General features: G+C 38.8%; 1 protein-coding gene across 2 annotated transcripts in view; it reads right to left on the minus strand.

The window, feature by feature from the left end:
- Positions 1-2,257: 2,257 nt before the first annotated feature.
- Positions 2,258-22,980, minus strand: part of cntn3b (contactin 3b) — a 66,809-nt gene continuing 46,086 nt past the window's right edge. For both annotated transcript variants that reach the window (XM_035386746.1, XM_035386747.1), the window contains exons 12-23: positions 22,704-22,831; positions 21,822-21,997; positions 16,672-16,789; positions 15,198-15,356; positions 14,213-14,362; positions 12,272-12,342; positions 11,382-11,616; positions 10,961-11,070; positions 9,416-9,602; positions 8,883-8,995; positions 8,181-8,346; positions 2,258-7,603 (exon numbers count right to left, since the gene is read on the minus strand). In XM_035386746.1, the coding sequence (XP_035242637.1) occupies positions 7,503-7,603; positions 8,181-8,346; positions 8,883-8,995; positions 9,416-9,602; positions 10,961-11,070; positions 11,382-11,616; positions 12,272-12,342; positions 14,213-14,362; positions 15,198-15,356; positions 16,672-16,789; positions 21,822-21,997; positions 22,704-22,831 (1,714 nt within the window). In that variant the 3' untranslated portion in view covers positions 2,258-7,502. The remainder of the gene's footprint in view (positions 7,604-8,180; positions 8,347-8,882; positions 8,996-9,415; positions 9,603-10,960; positions 11,071-11,381; positions 11,617-12,271; positions 12,343-14,212; positions 14,363-15,197; positions 15,357-16,671; positions 16,790-21,821; positions 21,998-22,703; positions 22,832-22,980) is intronic.

Below are 22,980 nucleotides of genomic sequence, written 5' to 3' on the forward strand. Positions count from 1 at the left end.
ATTTGACATGTGAACAAAATAAATTACTATTTATGGAAAACATTGACTACTCAAGTATTTTAAACAGCAAAGTATTTAAATCTCTTGAGAACTGTGATTCTTTTTAATGGAAATGTGATTACATGGAGACACAGTACTTTGTTCTACAAACTGGTATGGCCAAATGTAATCCTATTTGGATCCCACTGACTAAAACGTCTTACTCATCATCAATGTGCGAATCCCAGGAGCTGAGCTTCCCGAAGACTTATTGAACCTTTCAATCCTGGCATTAGATTACATAAGGAAACGGCCTTCAACCCAATTAAGTATTGCATTCTTTTACCCATTCAGGTTTAAAAAAAAAGCGTAATGCAGCACTTACATATCGGTAATTCTATCAGCTTTCTGAAATTATGCCCAGCAGTCAAATTGATTTACCATAGCCATGTTAACCACGAGCTCAAATTCAGGCAGCTGAAGACAATTAAAGCTCAAATGGATGGCAGAGCGCAAATCCCTGCCCAAAGTAAGAGCTTATAATTTCCTTGCTCAGTATATATTAAAACCCACAATGTACAAACATATTAATGCATCAAATGACAGAGTTGTACAAAGCAGAAATGTTTTTTTTGGGGGGGTAATTTTGCCACATTGTTTGGCACGATTTCAATAAGGTTGCATGACAAAGCTTGCCAAATTGTCTACAAATTCTTACCAACCAAACTGTGACTTTTATTTTACTTTTTAATTGTGAATTACCTAGCTTAAACATTATACATCCATCCACTATCTATACTCGCTTATCCTGGGCCAGGTCACAGCGAGTGCTTCAGCCTATCCCAGCTTGCATTGGGTGAGGGAGGAATACACCCTGGACAGGTCGCCTATCTATCGCAAGGCACACTCACCATTCACTCTCACCTATGGGCAATTTAGATTCTCCAACTAGCCTACCTGCATGTCTTTGGACTGTGGTAGAAAACTGGAGGACCCAGAGGAAACCGACATAGACACAGGGAATCTCCACACAAAAAGACCCGGATTTCAACCCAAGATCTCTGTGCTGTGAAGCGACAGTGCTACCCCCGCCGTTATAGATATTTTGTGAAATACTACCTGACAGTAGAATATACATCTAGTGCATAGTTTAATGGGCATTAGAGCTTGTCTGCATATTAACAATGCAAAGAGAAAGAAAAAGAGAAAGTTTGGGTGCAGGGGGAAGGTCAGTTAAGCAGTAAAAATGTTCTAAATTAAGATTAGATGGTTGATACAAACATGCTAGCTTGGAACCATAAACCCCACGACCCAGTTGCACTAGAATTAATTTATCCTATGGCCACAGGAGAAAAGTAATTAACCCACTCAATGGAAATCAGGCAAAGATTTAGAAAGTATTATTGTGTGCTAAAATGGACTGAAGTGAAGTGGAATTTAGTCTTTTTTTTCTTCAGGGGTTCAGTTTGGAGGTGGCATAGTGCCTATAGACAGGTACTTGTAAACCAGATGAACAGGTTCATTTCATATAGGAAGCTAAATAAAACAGCTGCATTAAATCAATATGTGCCCTTACATTTAACATAACTATGAATCCCCCCTCACAATCACAGAAGAAGAGTTCACTTAGGTCACTGCTGAATATGCAAACTGTTTGGAGAAAATAACTTTTTAAAATTTAGTTTACGGTTGCAAGTCAAATTTATGGATGAATGTTGATTTATGCTGGGCCATAATGTATGAAAAGTGAATGCAAGAAAGAAGAAACTGCAATAAACTGAAAATGACATGGAAATCTAATAACTTGACTGCGCATAGATGAAATCGCTTTCCTCTATTCAGCTAGCTAATCAATAAGGAATATTTCTTAGCACAATCTCCCTCGTTTTAAAAGAATTCTTGAAAATAATTTAACTGTTTGTTTTCCAGGGGCCTGGCCAGGTGGCCTCTACCGTTGATAAATGCTACCCTGGACCATCTCATTTGGCAGTCTTGTAGAAGTCTTTTGCGGGGTAGGTCAATTCTATGGCGAAGCCATACATACAGATATCACCAGCATGGAAGGCATCATATTTATGTTAACACAAGCTATAGACCACGTTTCATAGGCACGCCAGATGTGTTATTAAAGTCACTGCATTACTGAATGTGTACTATTTCCACATCATATTGTCTTGTCTTTTTTCTTACTCCAGAGGCAGCTGCTGTTGAGCTAGCGAAACAAGAGCATTTGGAGTCTTTTCCAGCTTATACAAAAATGCACGGTGAGCAAACATTATGCAGCTGCAAACATTTTTATTAAGTTAGTTTTTATAAAATTTCAACACAAATGCACCAAACAATATTTCACATGCACAACTTTAGTATACAAGACAAACCAATTGCTTTTCAATATGAAAACACTATTTTAGACTGGTCATCTCATGGAGATCACAAAGCATTGAATTAATACAGCAGTATTAAAATCAAAGGCCAAGTGTTGTAAAAAAAAAAAAAGATGGCAGCAATTTATTTGACAGAGGTTGTCATGACATGGAAATGACAGTGTCGTTATCGTAACATAATACCTGTTGTGAAATGTCATGTCCTTTCATAGCTATGACATATCGGTGTTATGACACAATCAGCAGTTTGTGTTACACAACTGATATAGCAGCATGTATAAGAAGGCTCACTGTGCCTGGGGTGTCATAACACAGATTCTCCATGACATTTTGAAATGATTATGCCAATAATTACTGTACTTATGTCATTGTGTGTCAGCTTGTCAAATAGTGATACTTCATGCAAAACACCTTGTCATGAGTTTATATTTTTTATATGTAGGTACAGCTCAGTTCACCTTGATAGATTATGTATCGATGTCCATTTGCTGTGAAACATACCTTAACCTCTGTACCTCACAACTACAGGTCACAGAATTTGCAAGAATGGGTAAGGACAATGCATATTAAACTTAAGTAACAACATGATCAGCAATCAGTAGTTTGTGTTAAGAGACAACTGACATAACTTGCAAGAAAGAAGGATCACTATGTCAGGGGTGTCAAAACCACACAATTGGAAAATGACTATGTCAATAATTAGCCAAAAGCTATGTCAGTGTGCCAGCTTGCAAAACACATTGCCATTAGTTTTTGGATTGATTTCATTTTGATAGATTATGTACCAATGTCCATTCGCTGTAGAACATACCTTAACCTCTTGAAGAACCATATCTTCTGAAATTAATTTCTACAGTCACTTTAAAGAGACAGGTGGATATATTCCCATGAAGATAGGGTCATGTCACTTTGCTGATCATGTTGTTACTTAAGTTTAATTTGCATTGTCCTTACCCATTCTTGAAAATTCTGTGACCAGAAAATGGACTCATTTTATATTGTAGTTGTGAGGTACAGAGGTTAAGGTATGTTTCACAGCAAATGGACATCGATACATAATCTATTATATATAGATATAATCTATCAAGGCGAACTGAGCTGTACCTACATATAAAAAATATAAACTCATGACAAGGTGTTTTGCATGAAGTATCTCTATTTGACAAGCTGACACACAATGACATAACTTTCAAGTACAGTAATTATTGGCATAATCATTTCAAAATATCATGGAGAATCTGTGTTATAACACCCCAGGAACAGTGAGCCTTCTTATACATGCTGCTATATCAGTTGTGTAACACAAACTGCAGATTGTTTCATTACAACAGTATTTCATAGTTATGAAAGGACATGACCCTTCATGACAGGTATTATTTCACGTTAATGGCATTGTCATTTCAATGTCATGATGAACACTGTCAAATAAAGTTTCACCAAAGTTAGACTTTTATGGCCAATTAGAAATAAAAAATAGCTAAAGTTATTATTTTAACAATATGTCATGCTGTATCAGAGATATCTTTTCTATTTATTTGACATTTATTTTCATCTGAAATGTATCAGTGTCATATCTAAATCCATTTTCCAGTTGATTTAGTTATATTTCATACACCCTTGTGCCCTTGCATTTTGGGTCTAACATTTACATATTTAGCATAAAGTTTTATTAGAATCATTGCCTGCAGTATAAACAAAGATACAGCATCTTGTTTCCAATTCATTTTATAGCTTACGAGGGATAATACAATATACACATAAAAATGTTCTTTCGTATAAGCAACTCAGAACACTGGGCTTTCCCTTACATTAAATGGGCAGTTATGACACTTATAATACACATGAATAGATAAAAATCTACAATAAGTACAGAGTAATTGTAATTCCTATGCAAGAACACCAAGACAAGTCTGATCTGAGCTCGGCAATGATGGCATAAATGTTCAGGAAGGGGACACTGAAACTCAAAGTCAACTTTTCTTCTTCATTACTGCATCAAAACATTTACTTACATAGATATAGCATGGTTTTTCATTATGCACTCCCAATGTAAAAGACTGCCCATTTAATATAAAGTGAGACCAAAAGCTCATTTTGGAATGTGTATGTTCATCATTGCACAAGTGAATAAAAAATTGGCTTTCAGGTGAATGCTATTGCAGAAACTATTTCTTTGTTCCTCTTTTGGGTTCTGAATAACAATGGGTGCCCTCGGGTTTACATCATTTTGTTTTGTTTTCTTTTTTTAAGCAATTTAGCATTTTTTGTTTTGTCACTTTAGTGATGTTTCACTCCCTTTTTAGTATTGGCAAATATTTTCATTTTTGCTTTGCCCTGCAGTGTTGGAATCCCTTCCCAAACAGTGCAGTTACCTTGAAACTGCACAATCTGAGCATGCTATTAATGAGAGCTCTGCTCTAGGCGTGTTTACTTTAACAGCAATTTCACTCTCACAACACTTGACCTTTAAAGAACTGAATGAAAACTTTCATTTCCATCATTTGGTAGATTTGTAAGTGCTAAGTATTACAAACCCACTGACCATAATCTAATATAGTTTCCGAGCCCACTTAAATAACAAAATAAAATGTTATCACTCGAGTACTGATAAATTACAATAGCAATGGAGTTAACACAACTTCTCAGCAACAAGGGAACATGATTCAAAATTATTACACGTATATTACATTTCCGATAACTTTGTTTTTTGTTTGTTTTTTTGTTGTTTTTTGTCTTTCCATAGTTGAATATTTTCATTGGTTAAAAGGGTGAAAGTCATGTTAAACATAAGTTTTGGTATGCAATGCCGTTCTAAAAATAAGTCGAAGAACAGAGATAGGGAAGCAGGAGGACATATGAAACCATAACCTAGCAACACCCACAGCAGGACAGTGGCATCAGTCAATCAGCCGTCGGAATTGTGACAGCTGCAATAATAGGAGAGAAAAATCAATACCCCATTGACTCGGCTGCGGCAGTCTAATCAAGGAACACAGGCCTCGGCGAAAGCACTGGAGGAGCAGATAGGACAGCCATGGCGAGCGCTGTGCGGGCTCCGGAGGCCTCAGGGGCCCGCGGGCCTTGTTCCAGTGGCTGAACACCGCGGGACATCGTGTCACCTTGGTTCATTTCCTTGTGCTTTCGTTCGACTTTGAAAACAAGTGCAAATGCACGGACGTTGCCCGAAATGTTGTCAAAGCAAAGCCAGGTTGGAAGGCACAGTCTCTCTGAGTGAACGGCTTTGCCACGCCACATTTAACAAAACAGGAGTCCACGTGCAACCCGGTCACAGAAGCATCCAGGAAAAGCCTTCCTGTTAACTCTTTCACTGTCCATCCATGTGTCTGGTACTGTCATGACATGCTGTGGTTCTTCTAGTAGATCCCAATACATTTGCTAGAATTTTCCCATTTTTTATTTCATTTTGATTTCCCCCACCATAGTGTATTTTATTTAGATAACAGCTCATAAATCACACCATGGATCTGGGCTTACATTTATTGTGCTGGGGTGTGTAGTTGACCAGACATGTACAGAAGGTAATTTTCAGGAATTCCCAGTCCATCTCTCCTGTCATCCCAGCATTCAATGCTTTTGTGATTATCAGTATCTGCATCTTTAATAAGCACTCTGTTATCATTAATGCATTTCACATCTGTGCTCTTAGCCTTCTAACTTAGCTTAGTTAAATATCACTGATAAGGTTGGGATTTATGGCTCTCCCAAGTAACTTGAGTCATACACATATTTTCTAGTGAAGGCACTAGTTTTAGTTTAAGTCGTCATTTTCTGTGTCATTGATGCAGGCCCAAGCAAATTACTGGTGATATTATGAAAGGGGTGGTGTTCGAACCAAAAGTGAGTCTTAAGAAAAAAATAAAATAAAAATAAAACATGAAAAAGCATCATGCAGATGCTCTATAGACTTAAATTCAGAGAACACTTCACTGTGCACAGAATATATACCATACTATGCTTTTATAATATATAAACCAAAAAGCACAGTATAAAATATTACATTTGACCAAATGTGCAGTGAGGAGGATCTTCATTTTTTGTAAAATCTTTAAGGACATATTTTATTATGAAACAATAGTTGTGAGTTTGTTTAGAGGCACAGGTGATTGTACTAGTTTCTAGCCCTGGTCCCTGTTAATAAAGACATACATATAAATGGCATACATTGTGTTCATTTTTAAATTGTATTTTGCTTTTACTCCATCTGGCAAACACCTCAATGTCTGGGTCATAAAGCTAAGCTGATCTATCCAATTTTAGCAAAACAAATCACACAGATGACAAAGTGGCAAACTTTGGCCGCTTTTTGCATTTTACCACCTCGTTTAGCTAATTAGGGGCTGAAATAGTTCCAATTACAGTTGGCAGGTTTGCTGCCTGGTACTGGCTTTCACATAAAGACAAGGGTATTTAAAGAGTTCACACATTGACATATTTGATGATTTACACTGTTGCCACTCCATTAATCTTAAATGCAATCCATTAAAATTAAGAATTTAGAAAGATTTTCATCATATCATCTCAGACAACCTTAAATGACCACACATAAACCTTTAGGTGAATCCATTACAATACAAACTCTCAACTGGGATGTTATTTCAGACCTATCAGAATACTTGTGAGAAACAATGACCCTAAAAGTGTGTTTTTTTAAACAATGGCACCAACAGAAACAAATATGATATGCATTTTTGTCAACTACTTTGGTATGTAAATGGAATTAAGGCATTTGTATTTTTCAAGGATCCTCGAGGCAAATAAATTAGTAATGTTGACATCAGTATTCCTGTATGGAAATATGTATAGTTGGCATAAATATCCTGAAACCTTTTCATACACTAGTGTGATGGCATAAATATGACATAAGGTGGTACAGTGCATAAGAACATGCATGCAAATTTATTATTTGTGGTATTTTTTAACATTTCAAATTACAATATGCATTACCCCGCTATGTCATACTTGCCGTCCATATTATTATTAGCATTTTTTCGTATGAATTAGAATTCCAGTTCAGATGCATAAATATACATAAAACCACAGAGGGGTGAACATATCTCCGCTCACACATTTAGAGTAAAGAAAACGCTAAGATGAAGCTGGAGACCTTTGTCTCAGCGCTCAGATGAAACTGGACCTGAATGTGGAGACAACTGTGATGAAGAGCAGTGCAAGGCAGAGGGAGATGGACTCCGATGCTCCTGAGCCTCGCGCACCCATGCCTGGAACAGAAAAAAAAAATAATAATATCACGATATTACAGATATTTAAGACCAAAAAAAAATGTTTACTTTTCGAAGGGAAAAACCTCTGACTGCGTATCTGCTGCCTCAATTTTTTCGACAGCGCGTCATAAATCAAGGGCCTATGCTGAATACAAAGTGCCCTCCGTATCTTCATTATTAATGGCTTTCAACAGGAAAGGCCATTAAAGAATTCGGAAATGATAAGCTTTATATTGCATCGGAAAGCAGATCTCTTTAAAGTGGGACTGAAGCACATTTCAATTCTGAACGGCGGTGGAGGGCGCATGCTCCTGCTCTGCATGCCGCAGAGCTGTGCAGTCAACAAGGAATAATAACCCGGTGGCAGAGATGGATTGCCCTGCACATGAATTTCTAGAAAGATCAGATTCCTTGCGCCCCAAAAGAAGTCTATTACACACAGATGAAACAGGATGCGAGGAGGCCAAAATAAATGTGCCATTACGATGACTGAGTCATCATTAGAACCTTATCAACTCTCAAAGGAGCAACACAGTGGGAGAATAAGGGAGGGGGGGGGGTGGGGTTAACTTACTTAATTTGTGAATATGGATAGGTTCACTTCCTACACCCTCTCCTCCTTCACTTAAGGCTTTGACCTGGACGAGATAGTCGTCATTGGCAGAAAGGGTCAGTTCTGCTGTAGTTCTGTTAGTGGCGACTGCGTTCATATCACCATGTCGCTGTCTTCTGTATGAGACCTTTAGAAGAAAAACAAAAGCATAATTCCAGGCAAGGGAAAACAATTACTGGATGCATCCCACTGGTAGAAAAGCATTACAGATTGCTTGTGGGAATTCTGGTTAAACTGAGAGATATGATCATGTGTTAACAAGGGTATTCAGCCAGCATAAACCGTCACTAAACTGTTTGCTGTAGTTAGTTCAAGGTGAACTGCACACACTCTGTGCTTAACAGAATCCTGCATGGTTCTGACCTGTAGCAGCAGAGCACAAGTTCAGCTACTTGATCTCAGACCTTATAAAATGTCACAAAAATGACAAAATGTTTCTCACACAATTACCCCCGCACCATTGGACATTGTGTCAAGAGAAAATCTGCGATTTAGACATCCAATACATCTATAAGTATCTTTCTGAAATGAAATCTGCAATCAAAAAGTCTACTTTAGACTTCTTCAATTAATTAGTCAAGGGAAATGTCAGGTGCTGTTGCCTTTACAAATGCACTATAAGTTGGCATTTGGCTGGCAGCAAATAAGCTTCTTTGCACTTACTTGGTATCCAGTGACTTCTGACTCTGTCTCCAAGGCAATGACAGGATCCCAGTGAAGGGTGAGCTGAGAGCCAATCAGAGTCCACTCTATATTCAGTGGGGGCTGTCCTGGGGCTGAATAAGAGAAAACCCCCAAAATGTGTGACTTCACTCTTCACTCACAAAATGTCCATCTCATCAACCATCCCAGACTCAATCCTCTAAGGCCATAGCCCATACCCCCCCCCCTCCCCCATTCATTGTGAAAATCAGGTTATCAGAGTCAAATACAGGTCAGCAGATAATAATGTCATGCATCATCAGCTGCTAACTGGATAGAAACCTGACAAATCAAATTCACAGTCACTTGACAACAGGAATGTAATTCCCTGGAAAATGCCCTTTGACACCTAATCTATGATAATTTATAATGTGGAAAATAATACTATCGCAGTTATATCACTTAGCATGTGTGCGAGTGTGTATGTGTAAATGTTGCTGTTACATGGCATGACTGTAACCCGATCAGGAGCGTGTATTGTTTCAGAGACTCACGTGGCTTTTTAGTGGTGGCGTTGACAGACCCGGACTGAGGGCCAGTTCCGGCAGTGTTAAAAGCACTGACGGCTAAAAAATACTGACTGCTTCCTTTGAGCCCACTGACGTTAAGGGAAGAGTAATTTCCAGAGATTCTCATTTTCCCCACAGTTTCAGGCTTGGTATCATCTTCCCAATATATCACCTTTCACCAGAGTGAGAAAAAAAAAAGATTATGGCAGCTTGTGTGAAGAGACCATTCTTAAAGACATTTTTCCCCTAAAGAGGACTTAAGGAAAAAAAAAATGATTGCAAACTAATTACAACAATTTATTGCATGTATTTCATTCCCATAGTATATATTAACTAATGATTTTAATATTCGTTTTAACATAATAGGTATTTATTTTATATTCATTGGGGGGAAATGTTTGAGAATATTTACATTGGCATTGTAATGAGACACGTTGTAAACTCAACAAAGTAAATAAAAAAAAAACTAATGGCTGGGTTTATCTTAATTATAACTGCTCTACCATTCATATTATTAATTTCATTAAGATGACTTCTAGAGGGAAATATATGTGTGCTATATACCCTCTAGACAGAGTGAGCCTTTGGTGTTCAAACTGTAGGAAGGTAGCTCTAGTCAAATAAAAAAATGACAATGACCATACTTTTGTCTCTTTTTTTAGGATATCTGCAACTGTAGTAAATAGGCTGAGCATTCCAACTGCCTAGATATGGAATTAATAGCAGTGTTTGTTTTAACAGAAATATTTTATGTACTGAATTAATCAAACATTAGTTGAGAGATGTGGTTAATATTAATAGCCTTATACCTATTGTCATCATTTTCAGGTCTATAAATACTCATGACATGTAGAATATGTGGTTCACCTTCATGAAATTCAGTTGTCTAATATGCTAGCTAAGCAGAGAGACTAAAATTAAATTCACACATACGTTTGAAAAGGGAGCTTTTAAATGAAAATAACTGCTACAGAACATTAAAGTCTTTTAAAATTTTGGTAATAATTAGACGATATTTAGCTTCTTGCATATTTCAATGACACAACAAAAAAAGTGATATCAGCGTGCATTGCTGTCTGTTTCAAGTCTACTTCAAAACAAAGGCTGTCACTGAATCCAAGCACAGAATGCAGATAATTAGTTTCTCCCCCTTTTTAAAATGTCCTTCCAAAGTCCTGCATGGTGACATAATAGCACTATTCTTCCAAGACAATATAATCAGCACCATGGCAACACTGCAGTTTTGCGCCAAGGACCAGAGGTGACAGAAATTGAAAGAGCACTGGGTGAAAATGCATACCACTCTTTGTATTTTTAAAATGGAAAAGGGAAGGAGGCTTTTATTGCCATTGCAAAGGGAGCAAAGTCATTTAAACCCAAAGCACATATATTTTTATTTTTTTCACATGTTTCTAGGGGACAGTTATGGTAAAGAAAATGCAACATGAACTTTAAATGCTGGTAAACAAAGTCCTTGCGTTTCTCACTTTCCTTTTGGAAATTCATTTCCATTTTAAATAGGCAATGTACCTCGTATCCAAGGACTCTTTCCGAAATCGGAGGCAAGGCTGCCCAGGCTACTTCAATTTGCGATGCAGAAATACTTCTAGCCACAACTCTCTCAGGACCGATGCTTGGCACTAAATAAAAAGATCTGGGGTGAGAATTCAACTTTTGTAACTGACACAGTTACAGAGACAAGCATGAATCAGATAAAGGTACACCAAAATTAAATGAACACTGAAGCACACAAGAGTTTTGTAAGTGGTCATTCCCACTGACGTGAAGACATAATGCTGTGATAACTGATATCCAGTTAACATAACTTTGGCACTTCCCTGAGGATGGCGTCCTTAAAAGCAGTCTTCATCAATGCTTTTCAAAGATGCACCGCGGCATAACAGAATCAGGACTGTTCCAGAATGCTCCTCACTGCCTGCGGGTCTCTTACCTTCCTCTGCAGAGAACACTGTGGCTATTGAACTGAAGGGCCCCTCCCCTCTGTTGTTGTACGCTCCAACCTTAACGTCGAAAGGAGAGAACGGTGGGATGCTGTCGTTTCTGTACACGTAGCGGGCCAGCCCAGGGGTTGAGATGACAGCGCGCGTCCAGGTAACCGCGCCCAGGGAACGGAAGGCAATGATGTACCCAAAGCCCTCGCCATTTTGCAGTTCCTCGGGCACGGGCTGGGAGCAAAACACAAAACTATAGTGATATTAAAACACATAGAGACAAAGAGACAGACTCAGCTAGCCTCAGTCCACAAAACTGGCCACAGAGGGATCTGCATAATCTACAGCCAAAACGTGTCCTTGTGCTCGGGCAGGCTGAGCTTGAGTGAACCAGGGTTCCACGATTTACCACCCTCTTCTCACCCACATTGCCAAGTACCTAAAACATACCATCATATGCATCCCCTGCAGTAGTGGGAGCATTCTCCTGAAGTACCGTGTGGTCTGTAGGGTGTAAAATAATCACCAGCTTGCTGGCGGGTGTGTCATAAAGTGGAGCTGCTGATGCGTGAGCAGCTCAAGGGGTTCAATCGGTCATTCAGAAAAAAAAAAAAAGTGGGGGGGGGGGGGGGGACATGTGTCCCATGCATAAATATACTCCTGTCCTGTGTGAATCTACCTCTGGCACAGGACTGCAGCTGGGGCAAGCTTCAATGAAACACTATTTCCGAGCTCAGTCACACTTGCAGGAGGTAATGGGGCCCCAAGGGCTGCCTGTAGATGAGCTGGCTTTGGCTGAGATCATAAAACGCCCCACACAATTCTACACAATTAAGCAAATCCATTAACCAGCTACGGAGAAAACTGTAAAATGTGACAGATGACTTACCTCCCATGTTATTACTAATTCTGATTTGGTGCCACCCCCGCCTCCGACGTCCGTGGGAGCTGTATCAGGGACTACATGGCAAAAACCCAGAGGATCAAAATTATAATGCAGTCAAGAGCACTGATGCACCCGGCCTGCGAGCCACCCATCCCTGTCTCCAGTGATAGCTTTACACATTTACTTATGATACTGTTTCCCATTCGAGAGCACACTCCCCTTGGACAGTGAAAAAAGGCAGAGAGAAATCATGCTTTTTTTGGGGGGCCTGCACTGTTCAGGATTTCAGATTAAATATGCAGGGAACACCATACGGGTTGACAATTGTTTGTGCTGCATATTGCCACTGTAGGTTTGGGGACCACTCATGTGCATCCAAAGATATATTTGTAATATCTACTCTGTCAGAAGGGCAAATGGATCAAATGAAATGTAAGAACTGTGGTGTGTGTGTGTGTGTGTGGTATGCATCTGGACATATTGGTGTGCGAAAGGCACAAACAGAATGGAAGACAGTGGTCTAAAGACAGGGAGTGTTGTGACTGTGTATGTACAGGTATGCAGGCATGTCTTCACTTCTATTTTCCTTTTATACAGATGGGGGACAAATTACAGGAAAAACCTCAATAAATGAGTGGAGAAACACAACAAATGCAGATGCTTTCACACAGGTATACTGCGTGATACACTTAAGCAATGAACATCCTAGCATGCTCAGTGGCATGTATAAAAATGCTAAGCAGGCAAAGTTTACCTTTATTTTGGATAAAGATGGCTATAGGAAAAGATCTAAGTGACTTTGAAAGAGGGTTCATTATTGGGGCACAGATGGCAGGAGCTTCAGTCACAAAGACTGCTCAACTGGCTTGTGTATCAGTAGGAACAGTGACTAAAGTGTCATCTGCATTTAGATCTATGGGAAAGGCATCAGTAAATAGAGTCAGAAATTGTGGCCACACATTTTATGACCGTGATGCTCCTGCATTAGTGCAATATGTAAGGAATGAGAATGTCAACGAAGGACGTAATCAGACTGTGTCAGCAAGAACAGTCCGTCGACAACTACACAGAGAGGGATATTATGGTAGGGTTGCAGTGCATAAACCCCTCATTACAAAGACAAATGCACATTTGAGAGTTCAGTGGTGCAAAAACCATAAGCACTGGTCTAAAGAGATATGGAAAAAAGTGATATGATCAGATGAGTCATCCTTCACCATATTCTCGACAAGTGGCCAAGTGAATGTGTGGCATACACCAAGAGAACAGTGAGAGGGTCTGGTGAGCTCTGTTATGCTGTGGCGGGAATTTTCCTGGCATAGGGAAACCCTTCCCACTGCAAATCAATGCAAAGTTATTCCGAGTGATCACCCTTATCCTACGATGAAACATTTCTATCCTGATGTCTCATCCAGGATAACAATGCCCCCATCCACAGGGCACGAGAGGTCACTAAATGGATTGATGAATATGAAAATGATATGAATCATATGCTATGGACTTCACAGTCACCAGATCCCAACCCAATTGATCACCTACGGGAGATTTTGGACCAAAGTGTCAGACATTGCTACTATTCCACTACCATCATCAAAATGCCAAATGAGGGAATATCTTTTGGAAGAATGGTGTCCTATCCCTCCAGTAGAGTTCCATAGATATGTTGAATCTATGCCAATGTGCATTGAAGCTGTTCTGCCAGTTTGTGATGGCCCAACACCTTAATAAGACACTTTATGTTTGTTTTTCCTTTCATTTGTCACCCATCTGTATCTGAAAATAGACATGCAACACTGCAGAAACAGTATATTTTTCTTTAGCACTGTACTGTTGCTCACGTATGCAAACTTTTTTGTACTATGCTTCGCCAATGAAAATATGTATTCAGTCATGGCAATAAAGCAAACTGAATTGGACTGAATTGAACAAGATGATGCAACTCACCAGCATCCTCTGTCCTAGTCTTGATGGAAGGAGGGCTGGGCTCCCCCATTCCCACACTGTTTCTGGCCACCACCCTGAACTCATACTCCACCCAGGCATTCAGATCCACCACAGTCGCCGTCAGAGTGTTTCCGTCAATGGCTTCCGGAACTGGTCTCATACAGGACAGAGTGAAATCTCATCACTTGAAGTAAAATGAAAGCAAAAAAGCAACTGAAAAGACAAGGGAAGGGGCGGGGGGAAGGGAGCTATTCATGACAGCTTTTGCACATCTATTTTAGTAACAGATAATGCTTGCAAATGGCATTATTTGTCACTTGCTTTTTCGTACAAAGCACTGTGACACATGTAATGTTAAATGTTTCAAATTAAATGTTTCAAACCAGCAGTGACTGCTGTTTAAGACTGCTAATCAGAGGCTTTAAAAATAAAATTGTTACATTCGAAAAAAAAGAAAAAAAAACTAAAGATAGGGATGTCTTCATTTTAAGCGATTGTTAGTTTTTTTGTTGATATTTTCTGTTTCTTTTTTTTTTTCTGATTCTAACATTAAACATTATTTTTTGAAGAATAATCAGGTGCATGCATACACCATCTGGAGCATAAGATCATTGTACATGCAGCTTTGGAGTTACTTAAAGTGCATTTTCCAGGAACCCTGATTGCCTAATGCAAAGCCGTCAGGTTGTCAGAAACAGTAACTATGTAAAACATCCTTCATCACAGACAAAAATCTGTCTGGGCCAATTGGAAGCAAAAACATGCATTAAACCTGAAAACTTTAGAAAATGATTCATTCTTTAAGTGGCCATATTTAACATTTTTTAAAAATCCCAAATCCCCCACAATCATAATCTGAGAACTGCTGGAATAGACCACAAGATACCCTTTTCATAGCAAGGCAGAGTGTTATGAAATTACTGCTATTCTTGTACAGCAGCTCATGGTGCCCTGTGGTGTGGTCTCCGTGGCTGTGTTATGGTACCTGTATCAACCGCCTGCCATCCCACAGTAAACGGGGTCCTCGCCTGGATGATGTAGCCGGTGATGGGGCTTCCATTATCTCTGCCAGGACTCCAGGAGAGCTGGGCCGTGCTGTCTGTGATCTCCTCCACTGCTACACTGTCCGGAGCGCTTGGAGGACCTGACTCAATCAGGCAATTAGCAAAGTTAGCTTTCACAGCACCGCCCAGCGATGTCCCCCATCTGCCCCCCCCTCAGGTGCCATCACTGTTCTTCCAATTGAATCTTACTTTCCTATTATTTCAGGGAAAAGGCTTTCTAATAACTACAGGTTGAAGTGTAAGTCATCAGACTGTCAGAAATCACTGTGTGTGTGTGTGTGCGCGTATGTGCCTGCAGGCGTGCATGCATGCGTATGTGTTAGATTTTGTTTAGTTCCAAACAATGTTCTTTGCTGTCTTACAGTGATTCTCTTTGGCCCAGCCATGATGTAATCTGGAGGTTTGGTGTGCTGTTTTATCAATGTGCAAATGAGGCAATTAAAGACATTTCTTATAATTCATTATCGCACATAGCACCTTCTCAGAGCATCGGGAATGTAACATGCCTGCATACAAATTCAGACCACTGGAGAATGATGACAATGGTGCAATGCAATGCAGAAAAATAACGGGAAAACATCATTATGCTCTATAATTCTAAACCTGCTTTTGATATCAAAAGAACAACAAAGGAGATATTCTATTAATGGTTCCACAGTATTTTCACTGCTGTTTTGGACCTTGCAGCTTAATAGAAACATTCAAGATTTTGCAACCCATATTTGCATCACTGAGATCCTGAGATTACATTTGCTGCAATGCTCTAATATGATTTAGCATCTAAAAATTTGAATATTTGGAAAACCTTTTGCATCAGTTTAATTGAAAGGTATTTACCACTCTTAAACATGTTGGCTCGCTTTGAGGCAAGGCTTTGATAAGCAGATTTATTAATGTCGACTCATTAGCGCACACAAATTAATCATGCAATTTAGGCTCCAGTTTCAAATTCACTTCATTATATTAATCTATTCTGTTTTTCTCATTGTACTTGGATGAAATCCTGCCAGAGTACTGAGGTTTAACACGACCAGTCAGCACTGTAAAAAACTTGCATAATGATTTTCTGATTTTCTGTCCAGAAAAAAAGCACAGATTTGCCAGGAAGAATGTTTCCAAGCAAAAAGGAGATATCTGGCTTTTGTGCAGCCCTAGATGTTCTTATTCTTGCACAAATTCTCCTCAACGAAACTGGACTGAATTGAAAATATCAGAACCCACCTGCTGAATAAGTATAGTGTACTGAAAAAGTTCAAGGATGGTGTGCGTGTGTGTGCATGCGTGTGTGCGTGTGTGTGCGTGTGCATGTGTGTGTGAGTGTGTGTGCGTGTGTGTGCGTGTGCATGTGTGTGTGTGTGTGTGTGGGGGGGGGGGGGGGGTACAGCTGTCTCTTACCTTTCACAATCAAGATGGCAGCAGCTGACAAACTCTCCACATCTGTGTCAATGATGCAGACGTACTTTCCACCGTGATTCAGCTGTATGTTTCTGATCATCAAATCGCCAGCAATAATCTAAAAAAGCAAAGAAACCAAAATTCTACCAATGATGTAAAACCCATATCTACCACATCCCTGTGATTTAGGAAGCCTCAGCCAGAGAACCAGTCAGTGCCGGACTTATTATAGGACTGGACTTTCCAATATGTCTTGGGAAACAAAGAACTATATGGAGCAAAAAGCTGTTGCTCAGGAATTGTTACTGTACCATTCCCCTACCTCCCATTGTTTCTGTGACAAACTGTGAGCTGAGCAAAGGTCCCGATTAGTGACCTTAACTCATTTTTTTCTACAAACAAAAACTTGTAACTGTCAAAAACAATATTATGCATTTATACTAATTGATAATGGGTTGCATTCATTATGTGGCATAATGAGATTGACCATACTTAAACTAAGTATAAAAATAAAATAATAAAGAAATTATAGTTGTAAACTTATCTTACACATTTCATTATGACACTGCCCACAATGCACATGCCATCCATGCAATTATAAACGACACATCATATATTAATACAAAGTAAAGTAGCAACACCTAACAAGGGTTGTTTCATTAATTCTCAAATTAGTTCACCATTACTCGTGTCATGCAGCATAATTTCTTCTTGCGATGATCTGTATTTAAATCAATTAAATGGTTGAAAAAAGAATCAAGCGAATGAGGATGATTCCATCGGATTTTCTCAGGTGCAAAATGCATTGGTCTTCCCAGCACAAGCAACAGAGATGCAATACAAGGGGATGGAGAGTTTGCAGTCCCTCTGAAGTTGAAGCAGATCTTTTTGCAAATTTCAAGCCTCAGATGTTTTTGAAACACACTTTAGTAAACAACAACAACAACAAAAAATAATAATAATAATATTCATGATCAGGCAGTGAAAGTTGTTGCACCCTGCTTTCATAAGCCCCAAATCTGTGGGAAAGAAAAACATGAACCCCTTTTCTTGATTCATAATCCACATATAAAAGACATAAATGCACTCTATCAGTCTTACAGCACTGCACCAGTCAATATTCAGTATTGTTGAAATTCACAATTCAGTATTCAAGTAAGTATTGTGCAAAAGCCTTTTATCTGCAAGGGCATTTCCAGACATTTAAATAGCTGTTGTTGACTTTTGATCTGTGAGCATAATACATAGCTATAAAAACTGAACACTGTCAAAGACTTTCAGTAGAGAATGACATTTCAGTATTATCGAATGTATAAACTTTTACTCCTGCACAGACACACAGACAGACAAACAGAGAGAGAAATGCAGACAGACAGACAGAGAGATAGATAGATAGATAGACACTCCCTTATGTTTTATTCTAGATTATAACTACATACATGTACATATACATGTGAATATACATATGCCTACAGTACTTCCCACACATTCTGTACTAGCAAATACATCCATGAACAAAAAAGATAATAAATAAATAAAAATAAAAATCAGGAGAAATACAGGGAAAATGAATACTTAACCTAACATTTCATCATTATTGCCCATGAAACATTAAATAGGTTTAATTGTCCATTTCAAATTACAATATGTAACCTCAGGGATGGGTGGAGGGTGGTTTAGGCTAGCATGCACGTTGGCTTGAACAGTTGACTAAAACAAACATTCCTATTGCATATATTTCAGCCCTGTGGCTCCCATCCTCTCCAGCAATGTACAGGAACCAACAAAACAAACGCACACTGGCTAATTGGAGGGATGATGCAAATTATTCCCTAATTACATAAAGAGGAAAGGAAGCACAGCCAGACTAGCACAGCAATAATACTGTTCCGAGTACAATGCAACATGCAATAAAGCCAAGGGGGAAAAGGGAGAAAAGAAAGAAAATAAGCAGGGTATGCTAAAGTTAATGTAAATGTAGTCCATATACACATCTAACATGAAGGCTCAGAAAGGTGTTTCACTAATTTGAGGGAAAGGTCTAGGCAAGGAAAACATCATAGACTTTTTTTGGTCTCACTATTAAACAGGACCACAAAAGACAGCTATGCAAACTAGGCAAACTATGTGCATAAACCTCAAATTTGTTATTCACAATACTGAATAACCAAACAATCAAAATAAATGTGTAAATGTTCATCAGTGAGGGAGTGTTTTTAACACCACTAACACAGTTTTGCAACCCATTTTCACCTCTAGGAAAACGTGTGACAATATTTTTGACAGGCTCTGTCACAGTCGAACATAACCTTGAGGATTATTTCAAAATAGAAAGTTGGTCTGAAAATGATTCACCCACAAGGTTTCCAGCTTAGTGACACTGAAGTCCACAGCAGATTTCATAAACCTGAGTCTATGGGTAATGGACATAGGCTATGCTTCAACCACTCCACAACTGCACAGAGATGCCTGAGGACAGCTTACATTAGGGAAGAAGTGAAAAAGCAAAGCAATATATAACTGGCTAAAGGCTAGTTTCTCTTTGACAAATCAGAAACTCCAGCCATGCCTCCTGCCCTGAAGTCCCTAACCAGCAGCGACTCAGCGAGTAGTAAATTATTGGTTTATTCTTTCCCTTGGCAGTCAAAAAAAAAAAAAAAAGACTACAAGGAAGATCTTCTTTAATTATGATAATGAATTCATCAGAAGCAGTTAAGAAGAGATGGTAATCTGTTTGTGCTGGAGCCACAAAAAAAAACTGAAAACTGAATCTCATTATATGTGGGTACATGCAAGCGTCACTTGAAGTTGCTGAGAATTGTGTGTGTGTGTGTGTGCATGTGCATGCTTGGATGTGTGTGCACACGTGTACGTATGTGCATATGTGTGCATGTGTGTATCTGTGTTTGTGTGTGTGTGTGTGTGTGTGCATGTGCATATTATTTCAGGGAGAAGGCTTTCTAATAACTGCAGGTTAAAGTGTAAGTCTTCAGACTGTCAGAAACCATTGTGTGTGTGTGTGTGCGTGTGTGTGTGTATTGGTTTCCAGTCTTTGCATCTAACTGACACATTTGAATTAAAGTTTCAATAATAAATATAAGCCAGTTTGCATTACTCCTCATAACACGGGACTCTCTTTTAAACTTGTTTTTATAGTTGAGTTATTTTATGGTACCAATGATTCAGTATTGACCTCTAAGCAAGAGTGACTGTGGGGACATTGAAAAATCTGTAGGTGGAGGTACATCAGAAAAGACAGTTTTAGGTTACTGATTCATACAGGGGTATAACTTATGGGGGGGATAGGGGTTTACAACCCAACCCCCCCACCCCCACACACACACACACACACAACCCATCACCAATAATATAGTACGATGTAACAGGGTCAATAACTTCATGTACAATGCAGCAGCAACCGTAGCTATTTCAGGATTGTACATGTAAAATACAGACCTCTACCACATCCCATAGGAACGAACAGGAAATATTTCCAACTTTTTGTTAGCTAAAATCTGTTCCAGAAGTAAATTTTGGGTATGTACAATAAATCAAATCATACATCATTTCAAAACGTTTCCTATCCTTGACAAGTCAGTATGGTTTTTGGAGTGTATTCTAGCAGAAACTGGATGCGAGGTGATCAAAAAAAAAAAAAAAATGTCCCTTACATTAGAAATATAACAGCTGTACAGTTATGCTGCCTCTGAGTTGCTATAACAAGCAATGTGATTTTTCGCTGTTATTATAAGTTTTACAGAATGACATCTAAAGAGAAAATGAAAGGATGCCCATTGGGGGAGACTGTAGGCATTTTATATGCGTAATTTGCTTGCAGCATTGACATAGCCTCATCTTCTGGACTCCAAGTGATTAATAGAAAAGAAACAACCAAGTGGTCATAGGGATGTATAATAAGAAACAAACAAAAGCAGCTTTCCTCATCGATTTAGGACAGTACTACAACTCACTTCATGGTTACAAAGTTGCTTGTGTGTTAATGTTTACATCAGTTATCATGAATTAAGCCCCATGATTCACAATCTGATGTTGTGGCTGGTCTCATACCACTGGAAATGTGTTTCCTTGATTAACATTAGTATGTGCAGGAAAAAAAAAACAAAACAAAAAAAAAACGATGTATGCACATTTTGCTGTGTTTTCATTTGCTGTTACAATTATTCTGCACATCTGTTAAAATCACACTGAATAGGTGATATGAATGTAACATTGGCCTGTGTGTACTTTGGTTTCATTGTATGCAACTGTATTATGTTATAAATGTAATTGAAACGGCTAATGGCTACTGACATTCATTTTCTACATTTTTTGCCATTTCTGCTATTTCCTCTGAGTTTTGCATGGTAACTGTCAACCTTAATGTAGTCTATGGAGCTATTTGTATAGGCCTAAGCATTTTAACAATAGCCTTTGCCAAATGCTGTGAAAAACAAAGTGTGATAATGTATACAGATTCTGGAATGCGCTTGGATCAAAATTGTCATCCTTGATAATTGTAGCAATTTGATGTTTGACGGCCCCCTGTGCCCATTGCACATCAGTGACAACAGGTACTTATCAAAGACGCAAACCTGGTAATGTAAAACATATTGTACCGAAACAACTTTAAAGAAATAAGATAGAAACATGGTAGCCGTGTTTTATTTGAGCATGCACTAACAACGTTTCTAACAACGTTCTAAATTACAAAAATAACCGTTGTTACTCTTGCTGTAATTGCGAATGTTATTTAAATCGTGCCCCGCTGCTGCAGATTAGATCTATTAATTCATTTAATCAATAAATCTTGATGATTCTTTGGCTTTTTTCAGTTTCGCATGATTTTCAACAACTTTGCCTTGGCTACACCGCAACTTCACCCAATATTTTCCATACAAAAACCCTACTTTGCTGATCAGTAATCTGTAGTATTTTCCCCTTATTATTCACCAAAAATGCTCATTTCACAGCTGTTATTTTAAAAAAGAATTATTCTTCCAGGGGGGAAGAACTAAAGTTATGCCCTTGGATTCATAATGCAAAAAAAAATGAAACATTTTTATGATATACTTTTAGAACACAGAACACAAAAACACAACACAATCACAACAAGAAGTTAGTGGTTCCATATCTTGATCGGTGTGACTCACCCCTCCGACTCTTTCAAAATGATCCCCATCCTTGTTGAAGTCAATAAGCTGTCCATTAAAAGCCCAAGTGAAGGACACATCAAGGGCTGGGTCACAGGCAATCTGGCAGGGCAGCACAATGCTCTCCCCTACAATGATCTCCATGTTCGTTGGGCCCTGAGTGATCCTTGTTGGCTCTGCTCAAATCATGGAAACACATTCTTTCATTATTTGCCTTCTTTTTTTTTTTTTTTTGCTTATAGTTAACATGTTGTCACAAACACTACCTAATACCACCCAGACAAGGAAGCAATTACAGTGTGATTGTTATGCAACCACAAACATAAGATCACCAAACAAGCTATTTTCCCAAATTATATTTCAGAATACTTAACCAGTGATTAGTACATCAGTACACTACATCATGCCCAATCTAACGGACAAATGTAGCAGATTGTGTGATGTGCTTGTGTAAAAACAGAAGTGCTAGTACAGGTCATTGCTTGGAGGAGGGAGAATGTGTGCAGGGGACGGGGGTGGCTGGTTTAGAACGATTGGCACAGCTGGTCTGGGGAGGATGTGTCTATGTTTAAAAAATTGAGAAACAAGAATTTCACCAAAAAGGCCTTTGTCATTATCATTAAAATTTTAGCAAAATAAATATTTGTTCCATGACTGAGAGAACAAAACTGATAAACTGAAGTCAGACAGTGAATGAACCAGCTCAAGCATGATAGCAAATCAAAATGGGACATGCCTACTTTGTGAAATTGTGATCCACAACACCCTCCTTGCAGGCACACACACACACACACACACACACACACGCACAAACATACATGCCCACACACACACACACAATTATCATTATCATTATCATCATAATAAAAATGCAATGCTTACCAGTGATTAGCAGTCTCCCAGTTGTGCTTGCAACTCCAAACTGGTTTCTGGCTACACAGGTGTAGCTCCCGCCATCCTTCTTGGTGACATTGGAGATCCTCAGAGTTCCATCAGGAAGGAGAGCGATTCTGCGGGAAGAAGGTCCAGTCTTGGAATAAATAAAAATTCTTATCCATTCATTACTAATAAAACTACTTTCTACTGGAAATAATAATAATAATAATAATAATAATACTCTGCTAACCCCAGGGCTACACTGCACAAGTGAATTTCACTT

Source organism: Anguilla anguilla, chromosome 13 (genome assembly GCF_013347855.1).
Source record: "Anguilla anguilla isolate fAngAng1 chromosome 13, fAngAng1.pri, whole genome shotgun sequence".
NCBI classification, from domain to species: Eukaryota; Metazoa; Chordata; class Actinopteri; order Anguilliformes; family Anguillidae; genus Anguilla; species Anguilla anguilla.